Source organism: Myodes glareolus, chromosome 5, assembly GCF_982192425.1.
Source record: "Myodes glareolus chromosome 5, mMyoGla1.1, whole genome shotgun sequence".
In the NCBI taxonomy this organism is placed as follows: domain Eukaryota; kingdom Metazoa; phylum Chordata; class Mammalia; order Rodentia; family Cricetidae; genus Myodes; species Myodes glareolus.
In genome coordinates, this window is record NC_142030.1 from 6904834 (window position 1) to 6919969 (window position 15136).

General features: G+C 42.9%; 1 protein-coding gene across 1 annotated transcript in view; it reads right to left on the reverse strand.

Annotated features, from left to right (window-relative positions):
• The window catches only part of Ush2a (usherin), a 683507-nt gene that overhangs the window by 517764 nt on the left and 150607 nt on the right, over positions 1 to 15136 (reverse strand). Inside the window, 1 exon segment of the mRNA XM_087905997.1 lies at positions 742 to 905. Within this exon segment, the coding sequence (XP_087762123.1) occupies positions 742 to 905 (164 nt within the window).

A 15136-nucleotide genomic window follows, 5' to 3' on the forward strand; every position in this document is an offset into this window, starting at 1 on the left:
ATTCTGGGAAAGTGTGGACACACAGTCTTAGAGTAAACACAGGAACACCATCCATAGCTATAAATCAAAGGACTGCAGGCGACCTTCATCGGTCAAATTCAGGCATTATAGAGTGGTACAAAGTCAGAAAAAACTAAGATGCCATGTTAGGGTAAATTAATTAAAATTATAAATGTAAGATGCAGACGCATGGCTAATATATGTAAAGTAGAAAGTAGTGAGAACAGAATATCAATTACAGTATAGTGTGAAAATAATAACTATAAAATTAGAATATTAATAAACAACATTAGAATAGTGTTCATAAAAGTTGGAGCATAGTACATGAAACTTGTAATAAATAACAAATCTTCTATTTGTTATAGTAAATTACATGGAAATATATTTAGGAGCTAGTGAGATAAACTGTTATTGTTTAAATATCAACATCATGATTTTAACAGTAAATGTCCATGTTCTGGAAAAAAATCTCATCTGGGGAACTGGAAATTGTGTCCTTGGCAGGTGATTTTATCCAACAGACCGCTGTCAATGTTTTACCACCAGTGTCAGCATTCCAGAAATTTCAATTAGCTAATCAAGGAAAGGCATACAGATTTCTTTTAGTGTGATTTTCTTTAGTTTAATTTTCCAGACTGCGCCTAAGACTTCTTACATGAGTTTTAAATGGAAGAAAGCATCAAGACCCTCCTCCCAGGTCCCGGCGATTCACGTGCCAGCATTGGGCTGGAATGGACTTACTTTTGCTGCAGCCTAGTAGACGGCTGGCATCCAAGTGGCTTGCACCAGGAACACGTGTGTCACACTTCGAGCCGGCAGCACGCTGTTTGTAGAAACACTGGCCTGCGACCACATCACAAGTTTTGTTCAAGGCTCCTGCCTGGTGACAATGACAAGGCTGGCCCCTGAAAACAAGACAAATAAATCACCAAGAGTGCTCTAATTAATAATTCAGAGTGTCTGTCATACCTATCAGTGACAGTGTGGTTGAATACAGCTTGCTTTTGCCAACGACTTGAGAAGGATGCTTGAACTGCACAAACAAGCTAGAGCAAGAGAGAACAGGGCTTCATCAAAATGCCGCTTGGGCTTACGTCCGTGCGAAGAGTCCTTTCGGTTAATGGATTCTAGGGAGGTGGCTGGGTTGGTAAAGCACTTGCTGAGCAAGCTTGGGAGCTAGCCTGAGTGGGGGCCATCAGTATCCATATGAATACCAGCTGTGCAATGAGGGCCTGCTACTCCCTGCTACTCAGCATTCAGCCATAGAGACAGAAAGGTTCTGGAGCTTGCTGCCCAGGCAGACTAGAAGAACCAGTGAACCCAGAGAGTGATCTCAGGAAGTAAGGTAGAGAGTAACCTTGGAAGGTGTCAACAATGACTTTGGGCCTCTATACACAAACACAAGCAGACAGTCAGACATGAGTGTGCATGCACACGTACACACACACACACACACACACACACACACACACACACTACACTCTAACCATACATGGTGGTACAGTCCTGAAGTCTCAGAATGTGGGAGTCAGAGGGAGAATGATCAGGAATTCCCAGTTGCAGGGTAAGTTTATTACCAGCCTGGCCTACGTGAGGCTTTGTCTTAGTAACTACCAGAAAAGCTTTAACATGCCATGGTGCATTGCCACAATTAGCCTCAATACCAACCGTGTAATAAATTGAAAACATGTGTTTGCTTACAATAGAAGTTCTATTGCCAGAAATGTTTAAAGTAGGTACTACAAAATTATTTTTATTTAAAGACCCAGTCACAACATAGAAATGAAAACTAAGTCATTGCTCTCCCTAAAATTCTTCAAACTCTATATTTCACTCTATAAAGACTAAATTTTGCTGACAATCAAGCAAATTCTATTTTTTGTTGACACTTAATATGATTTATATTTGAATTTTGTGCACTGTATTTGCTTTATTTTTTTTTTTGTTTGTTTCTGAGATAAAACATCCTGACAAAGGCTACTTAAAAGAGGAGGGGTTGAATCTGGCCTGCAGTTGTAGGGGACACTCGTCATGGATGGGAAGTCAAGGTGGAGGGGCAGGAGGCAGGTGATCATACCACAGTCACTTCCAGAAAGCTGATGCTCGCTGCTGCCCGGCTCATTTTCTCCACTGTGCATTCAGGATCCCACATAGGAAACGGTGCCCCCCTCAGCAGGCAGGTTTTCCCACCTCGGTCAAGTACATCGGTGCGATCACCTTAGGCCCCCCTCCCAGGAGGCTTCAGATTTTGTCAGTGTGGCAATGAGCAACCACTGCCTCTCACAAGAGAAGACTAGAAACAATGCAGCTACCCTGATCTCTACCAAGGTGGCAATGTTACAGGATAATGAGCCATTGCCACTGCGAGATACAAGCTCCGTAAGCTCTCAGACCGAAAGTCATCTGTAATATTAGCAATACCAGCTCTCAGTGGTAGAGAGGGAAATCTTTATCCTCAGGGTAAATTATTCTCATGCATATTCTCCCCAGGGCATTTCATTAGACTAAGCAGTCTGGGCACTATAAAGATTAGAGATGTTTAAAAAAAAAAAAGCCCGCTGAGATTATTTAAGCAGGGCCTTTCCATGCAGATCGAAAACAACACTAAATAGATTTCTCTATTTATGCTATAGAGAAACTGGTGGGCATCACGACTTCACCCTACCGCAAATTTTATGGTGTGATCTCCTGGGTAATCATTCAACACCCTTAAAGAGGCCGATAAAAGCTAAAGCCGCAAAATAAGCTGAAAATTTGTGTGATGGGCGAATCTGCCGTTGGGAATAACAAGAGTATGGTTTCTTCTGAAAGCGACAGTAGCGTAGTTGCCCTTTTATGGCCCTGATAAAAGACGCCCCCCCCCCCAAACAATTCTGATGGTCACTAGCTGGACACACTGCACAGAACTTCATCCCCAAAAGACGATTTCTTTTTCAGACAAAGTATTAGAGATGAGGAAAATTATGCATTAGAATTAAAATAGATTTATAGAAGCAATGAAATGGCTGATTTGTTCTTAATTTCATTATGTACTATTATTTACAGTTTATTGTTTGTAGGTTTTTAACATACCACTAGTAAGACTGAGCAGTAAGGCAGTCCTCTCTCTCTCTCTCTCTCTCTCTCTCTCTCTCTCTCTCTCGTACATACACACACACACACACACACACACACCACTCATGAGTAAGTGCCTCTTGAGCGTTTCAACTCTTATTGTCATTCACTCATGAGTCAACCACACTTACTTTACACACAGTGCATTTAGAGTAATGGCTTGCAGTGCGGGACCTAATTCCATCCCTTGCTGAGGCTCTATTTCCTTGCAGCCGGCTGCTATCCACACAGCTCCGAGTCAGCTATGTCAATATCCGTGGGATATTAAGTTCTGAATCCAAATGGAACATATAAATCACTTCTTAGGAAAGCAAGCAATGTTTTGAGTAATTAAATGCATCTATTTCTGGTTTTATTGTCTCTTCTCCCAGCCGCTGTTGTATCGAACATATCCGACTTATTATAATTGCTTAGTTTCAGTTAGAGAGAATTTTTCCTTAAGTGAAGTTCATCAGAGCGGATTTTCTAGAATATTACAGTTTGCTACCAGTCCAAGGGACACAGGGGATAATACTGTAATTAAGGCTTAAATGAAATGATTCCTATAAATTTCTCAGCCACTCAAATACAATTTCAAACATTTGAAGACTCTTTAGCACATAAGCCACAAGTTCGAGAGTGGTTTTTCAGATGCCCCTCCTTGGAGTACCAGCCAAATGAAATATAATTCACATTTATTAAAACAAAATTAGACACAATAAAGGAGAAGACATCTCAGGCTTAGAAGAGAGGCAACAAACTAAGATGAATTGTGATATTGATTTTGCCAGGATAAATGGTTTTCGTAATATTAATATAAAGAAACCGTTATTGCTCAGACTCTCCTGGCACAGCCCGAGCTGGTCCCGCAATCTGTTTAAAATCTTCATTTTTCATCCTTATGGGAAAACCTCAGTTGCTAAATGGATTTCATAGAGAGTAATCTGTCAAGATTTATATAGATAAACAATTTGTGATGTTTATTGACCAGTTCATTATGATAAACCCAACAGGAGGGAGGCTCTGCTCATCCTGGCCAGCTTGCTGCTGGTGCTCCCCCACTCTGCAAATCAGTATTTGCCAGGTACACTGAGGGGCTAATTGGCTTCTGTCTCTGAAATGACAAATCTCCCACCCTGGGCTTTCCTGGGAGTTCCTTTCAGTTATCCAAACAGCGCAAAAGTCATCCTAATTATTATTACAGAAGAAACCTAACTCATAATGAAGACAGCATGCTTCTGCACTCATGATAGTGCTGGGAAGTTCATTTGCAGGGATGCAGGGGGGCAGGTCACCCCTTCTTCTGGGACCCCAGCTCATGTGTACATGAAGGGGACTTAAATAAAGACCGACATAAGTGTCACTCACTGGGCCCAGTTATGGTCCTGGTTGGGAACCCAGGAGACGAGTGTCGGGGCTCCTGTCCTCAAGGAACACACAGACGACTGTGAAGGACAAAAGCCGGGTGGAAGCTGCCAGGAACAACGCAGACAGAGTTTCTGGTGCAGCGCAGGATGAACAACTACCCTGGGCGGTGCCTGGGGAGAGAAGCAGCTGACCACCACCAAGTGGAAAACGCAAAGACTGAAATGATGCAAAATATTACACTTTCCGTGCTGACAATGCCTCAGGTGAAAAAAACCACATCTCATATAACAGGTCACCGTCAGAATACAGGTACATTTGATATATGGTACAGAATACATGCAGACTATATAGTGTGAGTGTGTGTGTGTGTGTGTGTGTGTGTGTGTGTGTGTGTGTGAGAGAGAGAGAAGAGGAGACAGAGAAAGGAGGGCATGAATGTAGACGTGTATGATTGGGAAAGTCCATATATGTGCATGCAAATTTAGGGGACTATGTCAATTCACGATACCACTCTCTGGTATTTTAATCCTTTGAAACAGGGGTTTCCAACTGAAGCAGAAGCTTGTCATTTCTTCCTGGCTGGTTGGCCAGGAAATCCTCAGGATCTACCTATCTCTGCCCACAGTATTACAACAATTAGAGCTTTATGCTGCCATTTTCAGCCCTTTCTTCAAGTGCAGGGGGATTAGAACCTGAGTCCGGATGCTAGCACAGTTTCACTGTTGGTTTCACTGGGGTTTTGATGTTGTTGTTTTTGGGCGACTTGACACAAGCTTAGATCATTTGGGAAGAAGAAACATAATTGAGAATATCCCTTATCCGATGTTTCATGGTGTTTCTCGTAGCAATAAAAAACTAAGTTGGATACAGACCAATCATCTTACCCACTGAGCTATCTCCCAGCCATGCATCCAGAATATTTGGAAAGTGAACCGGCATGGACGGTAGTGATTCACTAAGCTGGGAAGGTAAGGAGAGGACATGGCAGAGGCAGAAGAAGACATGGCAGAGGCCGGGTATTGGTAAATAAGTAAGTGAGGGTGTTAGATTTAATGTTTTTTTTTTTTTTTGGTAAATAGAATTAGTGAAAATTTGAAAGAGAAGGAAGGAAGACTCAGAGGCATTCCTGGGTTTGTAATTTTCTAACAGAGAATGGACATTATTTAATACAGAGCAGGAAGGAAGAGAATTTATGTCACTGAGGCTTTTAGACAGGGCTAACCAATGAGGAAAAGAAAATCAGACAGACCCCGAGGCCATTTTTAAGGAGCTAGGATAAGACTATTTCATCACCAGGCCCAGCACAATCAGGAGGCAACACAAATTGCTGCGTGGCCACACAGAGTTCAATACACGCTGCTGCATGGTCACACTCAGTCAGATGCATGCACTCTGATGAGGGATTGAAGGTTTACTGAATGAAACACCAGGAGAGCTACAGTCTTGGGATAACACACCAGAAACAGATCAAAAGGGAATTGCTAGATGTAAAGACACCTTAGCATTTTGGGGCATCACTAGCTTGGCAGGACTGGGTAACTTCTGAGGGGAAAGTAGCTCCCCTGTCAGGACTGACCTCAGTCGTATTTCTGAGAAACTGAGCTTTCTCCTGACTTCCAGCGCAGGATGCACTGGGGGTTGGAATGCCCTCCGTAGCAGCATGGCTCTCTCTAGGCTAACATTTTTCCCTCTGTGCATAGATCTGGCCTTCACGCTGTCTCACATACAAGCTTCTTGGTTCTCCTTTGTTAGTCACAGACTCCAAGAGCATCTGCACTCTCCTGGGGTGGGAGGTAGATTTATGGTGTGAGGGTAGAGGGGAAGCCACCGAGTCAAAATGAGTGCAAGGCCATGTTTTCATGGGTTAGTGAAGGGCAAGTGAGAGTGTTGGCACCTCACCCGGAAGTGAACAATTCATGAACCAGATTCCAAAGACCTTCTCCAGGCTGGAAATTAGAAACTCATCAAACAGGACATGCTACCAACACCTTGCCCTCATGCAGTGATCCCAGAGAGGAAGCCTTCCCATCGTCCACAGGAGAGCTAAGCTCACTAAGCAGGTTCTGGAAGCCAGTGACTCCTCCTTTGCTGATACTCCACATCACCACTCAGGTCCTTGAGATACAGAGCGCTTGCAAGTAGAAGAGAGATGACGTCTATTCTCTGCGGCTACAGAAGCAGATGGAAGAAGAGGGCAGAAAGCCACAGGGATGAAACATGCTTTTCAATGTGAAGACCACACGTAGGGCTCACAATTACAGCGTCTGATGTGCTCCTGCATGAGACACGGGATCTTTGAAATTCCATATTTTGAAGCAGAAGGTGAGGGACCATTTACCAGGTATTCTAAAAGGGAGGACATTGAGGAAGAAAATCTTCATTTCTCTTAAAGTTCTTCCCAGGCCCTTAAAGTTATAATACTAATAAGTTCAGAGGGATAGAGTGTGACAGTCTGTCTCATTACAGGTTTGTAGTCTTTACCTACCGAGGGCAAGACAACAAACATTTCATGAACACCATGCTCTGTATTACAATTCAACTCTACTGTTATCCTCAGAAAGTAGCTAAGAAATGATGTCCAAAAAATGAGCATTATTGTGCCCCAATTAAAAATGAAAATCAGGTTACATTTAATTCTCAAGTTCCAGAATGCTGACTTTTAGCACAGATTGAAGTATGGCACCTGACAATGTCTAAGTCCTAATGGGTAGAATTTGAAATATGTTTCCTTACTTGGTAAAATGTGCTCTGCAAATATGGTTAAAGATCTTGAGATGATATTCTGACCCTAGATTATCAATGTGATCACATGGGTCTTTATACGATGAGGACAGGGTGGTGTGGGTGAGACGAAAAGGAAAGAATGTGAGGTGAGAAATGGAGCTCAGAGAATGTAGACAGTGCTACTCTGCTGCTTCTGAGGGCAAACGGAAGAACTGGAAGTCACAGAGTGTAAGGGATGAGGAAATCGGAAATCTCTTCATCAAGAGCTTGCCTTTCAAGCAAGCAAGAGAGCCTGTGTTCAATCCCCAGAAGACACGTTATAACCAACAATGAAGGAAAAACAAGAGCAGCACATCATCACAGCACTGGGGATATGGAAACAGATGCCTGGGCTTCACCGGCCAGCCAGTCTAGCCTAAACAGAAGTTCTAGTGGGGAACCCTGTTCATAAACAGGGGATGGGAGTGGGTAAGCTGGGAAATGACTCCATTGGTAGAGTGCTTGCTGGATAAGCATAAGGACCTTTGCTTGATCCTAGGACCCATGTAACAGTTGGTTATGGCAATGTAAGTCTGTAAGCCCAGTGCCAGAAAGTCAGAGAGCCAAGGAGCCCTGGAGTTATCTGGCCAGCTGGCCAAGCCTAATCAGTGATTTCCAGGTTCAGTGAAAGATTTCGTCTCAAAATATGAGGTAGAAAGAAAGTGAGGAAACCACCCAGTGTCAGTCTCAGACTTTAACCCCACGTCACACACAGGAATATGAATCCCCCCTACACAACCAACACTACTTCTCCTCAGCCATTAAAGAATGTAGGTAGACAATAGAAGATCAAGACAATGGATTTTATCCTGCTGTTTCCAGAAGAAACACAGGTGGCCTGTTGGCACCGTGATTTTAGTCCACTGAAACTAATTTAGGACCTCTGACCTCCAGAATTATACGATAATAAATCCTTGTTGTTTTAAGACACTGAATTTACAGTAATTTATTATTTCCAGGAGCAAGTTAATATACCTGGTCTGGTTTCAAAGAAGAGCAGGAACCTGTATGTCCTGCTGCTCAGCTCTGTACCATTCCCAGTTTGTCACATCGAGGACACAGTGCTATTAATAACCTATAAAAGCTGGCATTCCGTGAAGAACCTCCCACAGTCTATATCAAGGTAGGATAAGAAAACAGGGGCCATAAGGTATTTCAGAAATGACTATCTACTTTTCCTTCTAAGCAGATCCCCTTGTCTTAGTCCTGCTGTCCACTAAAGGCAGAGTCGCTTTTCTCACTCCTGACTGTGCTGCGGTTTTGTGACTTCCATTAAAAAACACAATCAGGCAGACATAGCGGTGTTCAACATGAGCCTCAAGTCTCTCCGTTCTTTTCTCTCTTTCCTGAAACTGCTGCCACCTTGTGATCCAGCCCAGGCTGGTCTGGGAGGATGGGGATCTCAGACAACAGCCAACTGTCTAACAAAGTCACAGAGAAACCTGAGCCTATTAAATATGTGAAGAAGTTTTACATCTTCATAGCACAAGAGATGGTCTCTGCGAGAAAGGCATCTGCTTTTATTTGAAGTCGCTGATGTAGTTCTCAGAGTCTTTGCTCTGAGACCCATTGGAGACCCATGAAGATGCATGGAGACTCATTGAAGACCCATTAGAGACCCATGAAGACCCACTGGAGACCCATGAAAACCCATTGGAGATCCATGGAGACCCACTGGAGACCCATTGGAGATCCATGGAAACCCACTGGAGACCCATGGAGATGCATGGAGACCCATTGCAGACCCTTGGAGACTCATGGAGAATCATTGAAGACTCATGGAGACCCACTGGAGACTCATAGACACCCATAGAAACCCATTGGAGACCCATGGAGACCCACTGGAGACTCATAAAGACTCATTGGAGACCCATGGTGACTCACTGGAGACCCATGGAGACCCACTGGAGACCCAATGGAGATGAGCGTGCACAAAGATTGCCAGACCAAATCTATGACATCGTGTTCACATGGAGAGTTTCTGCAGTAAAGCCTAAATAATCCCAAGATAGGAAAATTTAATGATATGTTCTTGAAGTCTAAGCTTTCAGATAGCTGACCAGCCTCAAGCCCTGATTTCTACCACCTGAGGATAGACAATTACATTTTAGTGTGTGCCAGGCTGGATATGCCCAGTTCCTTGAGGCTTAAAACAAGGTAAACTGAACTAGTGACTCTAGAGAGCTTTGAACATTGAAGAAGAAATGTTGTGGGTTGTGACATGTACAAGTTATGTAGAAAATGGGAGAGAGCACCAGAGGAACTGGACATGCCTTCTTCACTCAGGATAGAAGGATCACTCACAGGTCAGTGTATGGATGACATCAGGAAGCGCGTGTGCTCAGGACACAGGTGAACCAGACGTGACCCACTTTTATTTTTCCTTTCTCATTTGTTTTAGAGTTAGACAAATGTGATATACATTTTTTGCTTTATTGATTTTTTTTACCCTGGGCAATTTTCTTGCTTTCTTATTTTCAGGGCTAGTTAAACCATGCTTGCTGCCTGTGTCAGAGGTGAATGAAGTAATGTTTCCACCAGGGCCAGCCTTTGGAAGAATGCAATCATGTTTCACCGATCAGCACATGTTGAAGAATGAAACATGAGCTTGGAAACATACAAAGGCTTTTCCAGGTTGGTCACAGGAAACTGTCGATGACTGGTGGGGCTTTGTCGTCCTTGCTACAGCTACAGTTTAGGGTCAGTGTACATGCTATTTCATTTATTTTGTCTTTTGGAATTGTTTTTAAACAGTATTGAAAGTAAGTCAAACTACAACAACCCCAGCAGGCATTGCTCTTCTCATTAAAGAGGCATGAAGAAGGGAGGGATGAGAAAGAGTCCCTGAAAATGCTAGAGGTGCCTGATGAAGAAATCACAGTACCTCAGGAAACACGGTGCGTTTCTACAACCCCACTGCTTTACAGTAGAACAGTTCACTGTAGACACTGGAAATGGACACATTTATACCAGCCAGCATCTACCACAGTACACAAGTGACACGGAAGGATCCTCTGTCTTTTTGTTTTTAAATATCCAGACACATTTCTCCTACACTGTATATCTACATACATCTAGACTGTAAACAAACTTTTTGAGAAATAAAATGATCTCCTTTAGCTTCTCTGAGATAGGATCTCCTGTAGTCCAGGCTGGCCTTGACCTCGCATGTAGGAAAGGTCAGCCTGAATTTTAATCATTCTTGACTTTCCTGCTTCTATCTCCCCAAGTGATAGGTTTAGAGGCACACACCACCATAGCTGCATGATAAATTTATCTTATGCAGTGTAAAACCTCCATAAATTCGTCAGTCCACTCTTCCCTTTAGAAACAGACAGTGTTGGTGTTATACAGCAGTGAGCAGAAGTCAGCAGAGACATTCACGAAGACTATCATTCAGAAAAGAAATAGGAATCATAAAGGGAGAGAGTCCATTTGTTCCCCTCTCCCCGATGAGCAGACAGACACTGGAGCAATTCTCATGTCATAGTTTGAAGAACTTTCCCTCTATGACCTTGTGTGAGAGAAGGTCTCTCCTCCAGTGACTATCCATGTTAAAGGGAAAAGGGATGGCAGGATTCATCAATGAAATGGGAAGGTCAGCTCACATCACAGACTTTCCACACGGCTGACTCCAAAATGCGCAAATGAATCATGGGAAGCTTTATCCTGATTCTTCCTTTTTTAAAACAAAGCTATTTTTTTGTATAAGTGTTCCCATACTGTACATGTGTGTGAGCCTATGTGTACATGTGTGGACAGATGTCTGAGTGGGGTTATCTGATATATTACACTATTAGTCACTAACCTCTTCACTTGAGACAGGGCCTCTCACAAAACTTGAAGCTACACTGGTGCATGTGTGCATATGAATGCACCTGGCTTTCTGCATGGGTTCTGGAGGCTGAACACACATCCTAAAGCTTGCCCAGCAGTTGTTCTTCCACGGTGAGTCAGGACTGGGAGACTCATAGTTTTTCTGTTCTTTGTAGAGAAGCTTCAACAGTTCTTTCCAGTGTTAGCATATGGATCAGGTCCTGTCCTGACCGAAAGGCTTTGAATCCCACTAAAGCACCATTTATTTGGAGAGAGACACACGAAGCTGTTTATCCCTTTAGTCAAGAGGATGAGGGCATGCCACATACTAGTGTTAAGATCAAACAATTGATGTACAGGGCACAGACCTAAAGAGGTGACCATATACTTAATAAGAGTAATAAGTAAGGTAGTGGCTGATGTCAAGGACAGAGCTGAGTCAATGGAAAGGCATGGTACATAGAAGAAAACAGCAAAACCGAGCGCTGATTGGAGAAGTGGGGTCTTGGACACCAAAGCAAGAGATTATTTTACTAATAGTGACAATTAAATCAAAGACACATTGAAAAAAAGATGAGTCACAAACAGCAAACGGGAGTCAGCCCTTCTCTTGTTTTAGATGGAAGCATCCCATGTCCTGGCGCATATATCCCATTCAATATCTCATCTTCAACCTGGTTATAAAAGGACTCATCTACGGGTCCTGTCATCATCCAGAGACAATACAACACCCTGGAGTTTCATTATTTTTTAATTGTGTAACACTAGAAATAGTGTTGAATATCAGGCCAAGTTTCAAATTAGGCATAAAAAAAGCCAAAAAAACCCCCATTTTTTCTCAGATCTTTTCTTCTAGTTCAGACATGATAATGTCAGGGATTCCTCAAGCAAGGCTTATCTGGTTTCCCGTCTCATCTGATACCTCTTTTCTCATGCACAGTAGTCTCACAAGGTGCTGGTCCTCACTAGCTTGGCGCAGCCCACAGCAGACTACATCCATGAGCTCTATCCTTCCAGGGTGTCTTTCTTCCTAACAGTTCCAATTGTCTCGGGGTTGCCTCTGTTCCAACAACTTTCTTTTTCTCTCTGTAGCCCACAGAATCTTGCCTGTCTCCTCCATCTGGGACTTTTCAGGCTTATGCAGGCTGCTCTTCCCAGACATTAAGAGAGCTCACTCCATTTCTCTTCTTTCTCATCTTAATCAGACCCCCAAACTCAAACTCTAAGAGGGTCGGATGGCAGAGGAATACTTCACGTGGTCTAACTAATGTTGACCAGATTGTTGTTCCCATTCATATTTGCTCAGTTGAAAGTATGCATTGGTGCACCAGTCTCCAGAACTGCAGTGATCCAAGTCACCCTTCAACAGGTCCCCTAGATCCTGCTAATGTGACTCAAGCATAAGACATCACAGACCTTCCTGTCATCCCCTCCAGGGCAAACCTCTTCTCTATTATCTTTCTCTAACATTTGTTTAGCTAGTCTATTTTGTTATATACATTGTCTTTGATAGAGATGAGAATCCCAAGAATCATCTAGGGGACTATGGATGTCACTCAGTGGTAGAGCACATGCTTAACACATGGAAAATCTTATGTTCCACCCTTACACTACCAAAAACAAAACCAAAACCCCAAGTATGTTAGCCCTTGGCTGTCTGGATTCTGTGGGTTTGGCTACTGTATACATGAAGTATGGGGGCTGAGGAATGAATGGGAAGACATGAATAGGTAGAAGCAAGAAAAACATTCTTAAGCATGAACAAGCAGAAGAGTGAGAAATCAAACAATGATGCTCAAACCCTATGGAGCAGGGTGAAACCGAGGGAAGGAGCCAGCAATGAGGAGATGACAGCATCTCTATATGCAGTTTTAGCTAGTGAGGAGGCAGCGGCCAAGCTAGAGTGAAAATATAATGAAGTTCAGAAGGAAGAAGGGGATATGAAGACAAGAAGGTAAGAAAGGAACAAAAACAAAACTCTGGAAGGGATCACACTCAAAATAGGCCATTAAAAATGTTGTTTTTCTCTATGACTATACAAAAATTAAGAATGTATAAAAAGGCAGACAGATTGGAGGGGGAGCAACAATCTGGAGTCATCTGATTATGCTGCCATTTCATCTGCACAGTGGAGGGCTGGAGAATCTACAAGTAGCAGATCAGGAAGCTGAAGCTACCATCTGCAGGGGCAGGAGATCAGTCTTGTGAGAAGTACAAGAGAGATACAAGGCTGCAGGTCCAGCCAGCACAAGCTCACCCTCCGTCCAGTCAGCCCAGGGCAGCAGCAAGAGGACCATCTCTAGGCCTGACCGACAGAAGGGAAAGCACTTGACAGCAAAACAAAATTGACTTTGTTCCATGAAGATGGGAACAGTTGATCAACGTAGGAGTGGACAAAAATACCAGCACAAAAATTAAACGACACCTCAGTACACCTCAGCACAGGTTAAGAGCAGTGTGAATTCTAATAGGTCTTATTAATAAAAATCTGGAGTCAGATATTAAGAGTGTGAAAACTGAATGGTCAGAGAAGTAGAACAGCCAGCTACTAGCTCTCATCTCAACAAGACTCTCAGATCGAATGGGTTATCCTGTCTCTACCAGTCCTCAGATAGCATGCAGTCTCTATGAAACCTCAGAATGAATCCTGAGTTCCTGTCTTCTCTTTCTGCCCAGCCATATCACCTCCCATCTCCATCCTCCTAGTGCTGGGATTAAAGGTGTGACACACCACCAATTGGTTCTCTTTCTCTTTTAGACTGATTCAGTCTTGTGTAGCCCAGGGTAGCCTTGAACTCACAGAGATCCATCTGCCTCTGTCTCCCAAGTGCTGGGATTAAAGGTGTGTGCCACCACTGCCTGGCCTCCATGGCTAACTAGTGTGGCTAGCTCCACACTCTGATCTTTAGGCAAGCTTTATTTGTTAGATCACGAACAAAATATCATTACATTTCTCCTATTTTGTCTAAAAAAATAGGGTTACAGCTAATATAAGAAAAACTATAACCAATAAGTACAATAACTATATATAATATATACATGCAATAAGTATATCAACATTGTCTAGTCCATTTGTATTTGACAAATCCAGAGCAAATACTCCACTGCCCATCTTATCTGGTGAGTCCAAAGTGTTGTACTTATTCTGACTTTTATCACCAATCCAAAATTATCGCTTTATGTCTCTTGACCTTATATACTTTATATTTCTTCAGTGAATTTCTTTTCTGAGTCTGATAAACAAGGAAAACTATAACTATTTTGTCTTCAACTCTCTCAGAGACCCAAGAAGGAAATAATATTAACTGAGTGAGCAGGAAGTACAAGTAGTTAAGTGGTCATTCCGGGAACAATGTCATCTATCCACAGCACAGTATTTCTGGGATCAGGACGATCTGTGACATAGAAAGAAAAGGCCAATAATAGACATGGAAGAACTTCAGTAGGTGTGGGAATTTTCATAATTTAGAATATTGATGGCACTCGAGATGAACAGTATTGCTCATCTTGAACAGAAATTCACTGTCTGTGCATTTGCTTCTCACCACCATAGCAAGCTCCCCAGACAATTACAGGCAGAGAAGGTTGAGCCAAGCTCAGGCTTCAAAGGTGACTTTTCATTGCCTATGGTGCCCATGGTGGCACATCATTCTGTGGGGTGGCATCAGCATGATACACCATGGCAACGGAGTGTAAGGCAACAAAAAACTTACCTCACATATAGGAAATGAAAAAAACAAGGATTGAGGGGCAGGGGTTTCACCATCTCCCTCAAGGACATTCTCCCCACTGGGATGATGACCTCCCATGGGGGGCCCTAGCTGCTAAATGTCCCGCCTTCCATCTCTCAAAGGCACCAAGGTCTGTCAAGCCTCAGATGCAAACAACAGCAACACTCCAAGTGCTCCGTGAAAGAGACTTAGAAAAATGAGCAGGAAAGCAATGTGGATGGAGGGAAAATGCTCTCTTGTCAGAGAATAATGTATACTTTTATCAAAGTTGCTCTTTCTCTGAGTCAATATCAGAAGAATCAGCTGACGTGCAGAAATAGTCAACTTAATTTATATAAAACTTGTTATGAATCATCTTCCCTTAA